At 49.5% G+C, this 8,142-nt stretch overlaps 1 protein-coding gene across 2 annotated transcripts; it reads right to left on the reverse strand.

Moving 5' to 3' along the window:
* Window positions 1-292: 292 nt before the first annotated feature.
* Window positions 293-7,936, reverse strand: CBLN2 (cerebellin 2 precursor). Of its 2 annotated transcripts, XM_010355247.2 has the most exons (5): window positions 7,595-7,936; window positions 7,080-7,124; window positions 5,419-5,941; window positions 2,273-2,392; window positions 293-1,995 (listed from the first exon to the last, which is right to left on the reverse strand). In XM_010355247.2, the coding sequence occupies exons 3-5, from the start codon at window positions 5,773-5,775 to the stop codon at window positions 1,798-1,800; spliced, it is 675 nt and encodes a 224-aa protein (XP_010353549.1). In that variant the 5' UTR covers window positions 5,776-5,941; window positions 7,080-7,124; window positions 7,595-7,936; the 3' UTR covers window positions 293-1,797. The 2 variants fall into 2 exon arrangements, with proteins under 2 accessions (XP_010353549.1, XP_010353550.1); XM_010355248.2 differs by lacking the exon at window positions 7,595-7,936 and having other exon boundaries at window positions 7,080-7,205.
* Window positions 7,937-8,142: the final 206 nt, after the last annotated feature.

Below are 8,142 nucleotides of genomic sequence, written 5' to 3' on the forward strand. Positions count from 1 at the left end.
ACATGTGATAAAAGCAGACTGCCTATCCCTAAAACCTTCTTAAGCTGTCTTTTTCACATATCTCCCCCAAGATCTTCCTTTTAAAGAATACATATGTATAAACTGAAATATATCTAAGTGTACAATATCCATCCAGACCCACAGCCAGGTCTGCACATACTGGTGTGTGTGTGTTTGAGAGTACAGTTTTTACAGAGGCACTGTATAGATTTATCTTCCCCAGGTCCTTGACAGTCGGCCTTTACTTCCACACATTTTACGAGTTGGGAGACGAAGTGGAGGATAAGAGCAAGCCAGACATCAAACCCATTTATTCTGAATCTTAAATTATGACTTTTATCATCAATATTTTGGTTACATTGTTACACAAAGAACAAATTAACATCTGGTTTGAGGTCTCCTCTTTGATTGCTTTGGGATTAGTGACATTTCCTTGGCATATGAATTACACACCCATCAACTCTCAGCTGTGTCTTAATAATGTTGTTGTAAGAGGTGCCAAAACAAGAAGGATTTGTAACAGTGCTCCTGGGGTACCTCCACCAGTATCTTTAACCACAGTGACTTCCAGGTGGCTTCTCGCCAGGTGCATGCAGGAGAGTGTCAGGGCATCCCTTTCCTGGGCAGATCAAAAGAGGATCCGGAGGAAGAGGAGCTGGTCTGTTGGCTTCGAAGCACCTGATCACTGTGCGCTCACTCAGAGGTGGATCCAAATAAATTAAAACACCCGCTGAGAAGTCACAGCACACGTGGCAAAGAAGCAGTATGTTTAGGGGACTTGGTCATTACAGCTTCCATTCCCAACTTATACCATTCAGGACCACCCAGGAACACCAGGTTCTTAAAGGATTCTGAAGTATAAATTTTAAAAAAAATCCAGGTTGCTACTAATAGTTCTAAAGGTGCATCTTAGAATCTCTTTGAGAGAATAAGCAGAATTGTACATTGTGTTATTTTTACTTTGATAAACAGATTCTTTTTGTTTGGTTTGGTCTCGTCTAAAACAAAACATACAGGTATTTTAATGTTTTGTTTTGTTTGGTCTTATCCAGGAATTCAACACATATTTTCTCTCCCCAATCCCAGCAAGAAAAATAAAAGTGGGGTTGAGGAGGGAGAGCTGAGTGTGGAAAGAAAAGTAAAGCTATTCAAGAAAAAACACAAACAATACAAAACAAAAGCTGCAGTCCAATCGTGCAAAACTTGCTTCTCTGGATAAAGCACTTCTTGACAGGTTCACAATGTCCCCATCCCCCTCCCAAGTCCTCCCATCCACACGGTGGGGGGAAGAATACAGAATGAAAGTGAAGCCATTCTTTTTCTTAAGGCTATACAGACGCACACAGAACACATGTCAAGGACCGTCCGGCAGGTGGTTCTTTCTTGGGCTCCTGCTTCAAGCCCTGACTGCAACCTGCAGTCCATCCTGGAGTCAGGAGCTCTCCTTCCATTGGGACAACAATATAACATACACACAAAAGAGGTCCACGGTCCCAACAATAAAATCCGATATTGACTTTGCAATCACAGGTACAAATTGCTCAAATCGATCATTTCATTTCTCCTTAAGACCTTGTCATCTAAAACTAATTAGAGGCCAGGTTCCCGAGGAATTGTCAATATTCCAAAAAACAAAAACAAAAGTACTGGAGGTTTCAAAGGAAATCATTCTTCTACAGCAACAGTCTGACGGAGGTTGGAAACGAGGTGTCCCCATTCCAGCAAGTTCAGGGGGTTTTAAAGGGTGGATTCCTGGGTCCAGATTGCCATTCCCCCACCATCTAGGGGGCTCTGTGTTTATAGAGGAAACACCAAGAAGCCCGAGAATGTGGAGTATTTCCAACCCCCCATGAGGTTGCCTCTCTCAAGTTTGAGATGCACTTTGTCTTCCCTTTCCATGAGCAGCAGCACGCCATTGCTAGCAGCTTCTCTGGTGACATCCTGGTCTCCTGCAAAGGCCGAGATCACTGGGTAGCCATTCTGCATTAAACTGACCTAAAACGCAGAGAGTAGAGCTCAGCAGACCATAAAGGACCCAACTCCTACACACTGTTCTCTCCTCTGCCAATATCCCCACTCCCACCCCCATCCTACCCTTCCAGTACACATCAGGGGGCCTGACAGTGAGCACTCCTAGCTAGTTCAGAGCCGCATCACCCCTAAATAGCCCAGTACCCTGTTTCCCTCAGCCTCAGAGACCAGGTGCAGGGGTCTTTAGCAATGGGGAACTATTAACCCAAACCTGAAAGGATCCAGTTTCAAGTCTACCCACCTGGATGGTTTGTCTGTTGTACACTTTGACCACGTGGAAGCTGAAGCTATAAATCCCTTTTCTCGGTGCTACAAATATACTGGAGGCAAGATCAAAGTGGTTGCCAATATTTACTAATACCTGAAAAAGAAGAGGGAACACAGCACACAATAGCAAGTCCCTCCTCAGTGTATGTTTTCATCATCCTTGGATAACCAGCAACACTGCCTCCTTCACCAGCGGCTGGGAACACAAATTCAGCATCCTCAGCATTCTGGCTTCCCCAGGAAGGAAGCAGTGCTGAAGTTAAAAGATCCTAGAGCAGGAAGTAATCTCAAAGATATTTTAATACATTGTAACTAATCAAAATTTTTAAAGCATATTTTATTTATGCATTCAAAAACTGGCTGTGAATTTTGTGAGTTAAGGGGGCAGGGCAGAGAGAAAGGGATCGAAGATTGTAAGCTTGTTAAATCCTAAATTGAGTCCAGGGAGGTCTGCGGGATTATGGGTACATCAACGTGATATCTTGTCTGACAAAAAAAAAAAAAAAAAAAAAAAAAAAAAGTTTGATTCTGAGTGGGTAGAGAAGGGGCTATGGAGCAAGAGGCCAATTAAAGATCACTTCTGCAAGTTCAAGCTTGGGACCTAACTTCATGTGCTCCCAGAGACAACGGGCTCTATGAGGTGTGGATCTCCAGTGTTTCCCAGTGCCTGGCACACTCTGGACGCACACAGTAGGTAGTCGGTGATGGGTGTTGAATGAAAGACCTTTGCAGAAAAACATTTGCTACTCCTGCTTTTCCTTACTTTTCCCTGAGCAATGTGCTGCTCCCTTGCCTGAGCTATGGTGGCCTGTAAATGAGCTTGAATAAATAGAGAATCGGCAGCTTGGACATCCTTAGCTCAAGCTAATGTGAACTCTACAACATGCAAAACAATGACAAAATTAGCCACCTGGAACGAGCTCATGACCCTGCAGATGGCTTTCCTCACATAAAAGGGCAGGGGTGAATGTTTCATAAGCAGAAATTCAAGAGTGGCGGGACCCCCATGATGACCCAAAACAAGATGTTCAACACAGACTCTGGCCACTTTGTCTGGATGCTGTCTCCATCCTCCTCATCCATAAATGCACAACTCCTTTAGAATAATAAGATGGCCTGCCTTTTAAAATAAACAGCCAGCAACAACATCAAAATCCTGGGTTTAAGATCTTGTTATGTAATGAGAATATAAACTTCAACCGGAATACCTTTGCTGTTATTTCTTACACGCTCATTATAGATAAATAACATGCAATTCCCAATGCAATGTGAAACGCTGCCAATGACGATGGCTGAAATGACTTGTGAAATATGCCTGTTTCAGCTTCTTCAACTCAGCTGGGAGCACCACTTCAGCTCCACTCAAGGGCAGGACTGAGACAGGCTCTCTGGGCTCCATTGTTAAGACAAGCACCTTGGGATGCCTATTCTCAGTCTCATAAGGCTATGCTCGCTGTCTTCCTTACAAAGCTTTAGAAAAGAATAAAGCAGTCTCCATTGAAGCCTCCGGAGCTGCTTCTTTCTTTCACCTCAACTCCTTCACCTCAATTTTACATTCTGGAAACTGATAAATTCAGGTAGAATTTATCCCTGCTGTAGACGCAAGAACACCCAACCAGACCCTGAAAAGCAGACCTCAGCTCCTCATTAACTGGGGAGCCAGAGAAACATTGAACGCACCCTGCCATAGTTTGCTCATGTATAAAATTAGAATGCTGCTACTACTTATCCTGCCCTACATCACAGAGCTTTCTTGATACACAAATGCAAAGATGGATATAAAAATGCTATGAAAACTTTGCAAGACATTGTAAGTGAATAATAATAATATAACAATAACAGCATATAAAGGAAACCATACTAATAGAGTATTAGTTCCCAAATGCCTATTCCATTGTTGTCTCATTTGGACATAATCAAAATAAATAATTTTACGTTTGGTAAAAAAAAAAAAAAAAAAAAATGAATTAAAGAGACACATGCCTCCGTCTGCCCCCCCACCCCCCCAATAAAAAACCTCAAATACTTGAAGCTTAACAATGATTAAGAAATAAATACCCTGGCTTAAATAGAGTCAAGAGTGTGTGTCTGTAGGTTTATGGTTATTAAGTTTAAGAGTTGCCTAACAGACCAAAGGAAAGTCAATTAAACACGTACAGTAAAGTGCTGGTAGGTTGTCAGGGACTGCTAGGCGCTCCATTCTGTGGGAAACACTTTGGTAAAATGATTAGGCAATTAGCTAATTAGCTAAAGCTTGGAAATCTCTATAATGCTTTTAATTTTTTTCTGAAAAACAACAGAAACCAGGCGAGCAGGACACAAAAAGAAGGTTACACCTGGGCACCAATAATCCAGAGAAGGGTTTGGAAAGGCCTGATCATATCTCTGAGACCTCTGCATTGAACCAAATGGCATAAGTTAAGTGGCTTAAGGTGATGTAAGTCGCTACTCTTTTAAAAGATTTGTATATATTGCATTTGCTTTGCTTATAGTATATATTTTATTTACTATATATTTTACTTACATAATCACAATATTTTGTTTAGTATTTATATAACCATCCCTGCTAGTCCTCACGTTTTTTTCTTTCTTTCTTTCTTTTTTTTTTTTTTTTTTAAGATAAACATCCCTCCCCCAATCCATTCCTCAAAATAAGCAATAGGCTGTATTTTCCAAATGCTGGCAGAGACTTGGGAAGACTCCTTTCCTGAGAGTGGAGAGATTTAAATGCACTCAATCCTTCAGGTGGCCACCTGGGTGACTGAAGACCATCAACCACACCGCCGTGAAAAGTAAAACGTGCAATGTTTCCTTTTGGGAAATATATTTCAAATCTTTAGGTTTACGGAACTCTTAGAAAGCTTAGACAGCCTTAAGGGACTCTCAGTCATCCAAGTGCCAAGTTGGCTGATCATTTAAAAGTTTTTAAAAAGCCACAATGTGGAAAAGGGAAAGAGTAGGAGTGCGTTCTATAAAACGGGAGGAAAGAGAGTAGCAGGGCAGAGGGGGAGGACAGAGCCTGGGAACTCCACGTCCAAGAAGCCTGAACCCCAGCCCGCGCGCGCAGATCCCCGCCCCTCTCCCCGGGCTGGGGGCGGGGTGGGCAGGCTGGCGGCTGACCTGGTCGAAATAGATGGTCATGGTGCGGTTGCTCATCTCGGACGGCTCGTGGTTGGTGCTCCGCGTGGCGGAGAAGGCCACCTTGGCGCTGCCGGAGCGCACGGAGATGCCCAGGGAGGAGGTGACGGCGCCGTCCGCCGACGGGCTGGAGTCGCACACCACCAGGCACTTGCCCTCCAGCACGATGGGCTCCGTGTCGTTCTGCGCCCGCACGGGGCAGCAGGCGGGCAGCAGCAGCAGCAGCAGGGCCAGCGCCACCCCCAGGCAGGATCCGCAGCCGCCCGGCTCGCGCAGCGCCCCCCGGCGCCAGGGCATCGTCAGCCGCAGCCCGAGGAGCCCCTGGCCCGGCGCCTGCATCGGGGCTGGTGGGAGGCGGCGCGCAGGGGCGGAGGCCTGCGGGGGCGCGAGCGGCGCGGAAGGGCGCGCAGGAACGCGCGGGGCCCGCAGCAGCCTCCGCGGGCCTTTGTCCCCCGCTCTGACGGTCAAGGCCAGGGTCGTTCTCAGAAGAAAGGCGCCCGTGGACCTGTCAGGGCACAGAACCCAAAGCCTTACACCGGGAGGTGGAGCCACCGGGAAGAAGGGGGACTGGGAGCAGATGCCTGCGGCTCCGGGGCTCTCCCCGAAGGCCACCCCCTTGGTCCCGCGCACAGCCAACCCACTTTCCGATCTGGCACAACAGGTCCGGAGAAACGCCTGGGCGCAGCGGGCAGCGCATCCCTGAAGGCTCCCGAGCGGCGCGCGGGCCTGCGACGAGGGAGGGGTCGCTCGTCGGTGGTGCAGGTCCTCGTCGCTAAGACGGGCCCCGAGACCCTCAGAAGGCGTCACCGCCACCCCGCCCATTTACCAGCGCGGAGGGGGCTAAGACGTAGGCAAAGAAAAACCTACGAATGCTTGCCTTCTCGCCTTCATCTCACGGCGTTTCCTTGGAGCAGCACCAAGGAACCCTTTTCCTTTCCCTTGTTTCCCTGCTATCCTCTATTTTTCAATCCTCGAGATGTTTTTAAAGTCCATTTAAGTCCCTTTGGTACAGGTTTTATCTATTTTCCACCCGAAGAACAAACCCCAGGAATCTCCTTAGGGCGAATAAGATTAACAGGGGAGAAATGACACCACACACACACACACACACACACACACGCAGTCAAACCAAACACCCACTTCCAAGGTCCCCGCAGCCACTAGCGAGCCCCCTTGGTGAACCCCCTGGGATTCCTCTCTCCGCGGAAGGACCGATTCCAACGACGGAATCCCAGGCTTGGCTTATTCTCCAGCTCTTGTTTCCAGACCCAAGGGATTCTCTCTTTCTGGCTGGGCAGCAGCCCCTGCAGGTTTCTGCGAACTTACGCGCCCATCTGCACTTTTGCCCCGTCCCCGCTCCTCCCAGAAAAGCAGACCGGCCATTTCAATACCAGCCCAGAGACACGCAGAGAAGCCGCCCCCTCGCCGCCCACAGCCTCCCATTAACTCTTCCAATATTCTTTCTAAGAACGGAGAAGTTGGCTCTTGATAAATATCGCTGTCCGCAGCCCCGATCCTACATTATTTCCCTTCTCTCTCTCTCCACCTCCCCCACCCCTCGATCTGGACCAGCAAGAGTCCTGGTTAAAATTCACACAGAAGGCGCTTGCACGCGGAGGGGAGGGCAGGTCGGGGGTGGTTACCTGGAACATCCATGCTGGGCGAGCTCCGCTGTCAGCGAAGTTGCTCTGCTTAGAGAAAATGAGGCGAGTGGGAGCTGTCGGGAGGAGGACACGGAGCGCGACCCTGCTCCCAGCGCGTGGCCAATAACCGCGCCGCCCCGCCCTGCCGCTTTCCCGCTCCAGCCCGCGCCGCTTCAGGGGTGCACCACGCCCCGCGCCCCGCGCGCCCGCTTAGGCGCCGCGCCCGGGACCGCGGGGACCGCGAACCCCGCGTCTTGCCCGGCTCAGCGCCCCGCGCTGTGCGCCCAGGCGCCTCCAATCCCTGGGCTTCGCGCCTGCACCGCTGCCTGGGGCCCCTCGCACTCCCGCGCCCAGCGCGCCCGCAGCGCGGCTCCATCGCGGATCCCCTCGGCCCCGCGGCCCCGCAGCCCCGCCAGTCTCCAGAGGGCATAGCCGAGCGCTGCCGCCGCCCTAGGACTCCGAACCTTCCCTGCGCCCAAGCCCGCCGCTCCCTCCAATGCCCCAGTCCAGCTCACCCAAACGCCCAGAGCAAAATCCTGCCAGACGTCTCTTTTGAAAATTAGGCACCCTTAAAAGCACCGGTCGCTTCTCTTCTTTTAGATTCTTTCTTTTCTTTCCCCAATTCCCTCCAAGTCTTAATCTTGAATGGTGTGACCACTTTCATAATGAAAGGGGCGAAAAAAACAATAAGTTAAAAAAAAGAAGAAGAAGACGATTGGGATGGCTGGGACGAAGAGAGGAAAAAAAAGCTTGAGAATTTGATGATTTAGATGCTGTGGTTCCAGAGTCCCCAGTTGGGGAACTGTCCGGTTCCCTCTGGTCCGGGTCTGTGTATCTGCTCCTCTGGACCTCGGGCTGGTGGAGCGGCTGGCACTCGCGCTTATTTATTAAATTGCGGTCTCCGCGCTGGCTCCAACGACCCGGGGAGACGCGCTGGGTTTCCTAGCTGCGCCTGGAGCGCGGGCGAGGGCGCAAACACGGACGTGGGGCGCCACCTGCGGGTGCCCGGGCCTCCCTGCCGCAGGCTGCCGACCCGCAGACTCCGACAGAAGACGGTGGAGTC

This window comes from Rhinopithecus roxellana, chromosome 21 (genome assembly GCF_007565055.1).
Source record: "Rhinopithecus roxellana isolate Shanxi Qingling chromosome 21, ASM756505v1, whole genome shotgun sequence".
Lineage (NCBI taxonomy): Eukaryota > Metazoa > Chordata > Mammalia > Primates > Cercopithecidae > Rhinopithecus > Rhinopithecus roxellana.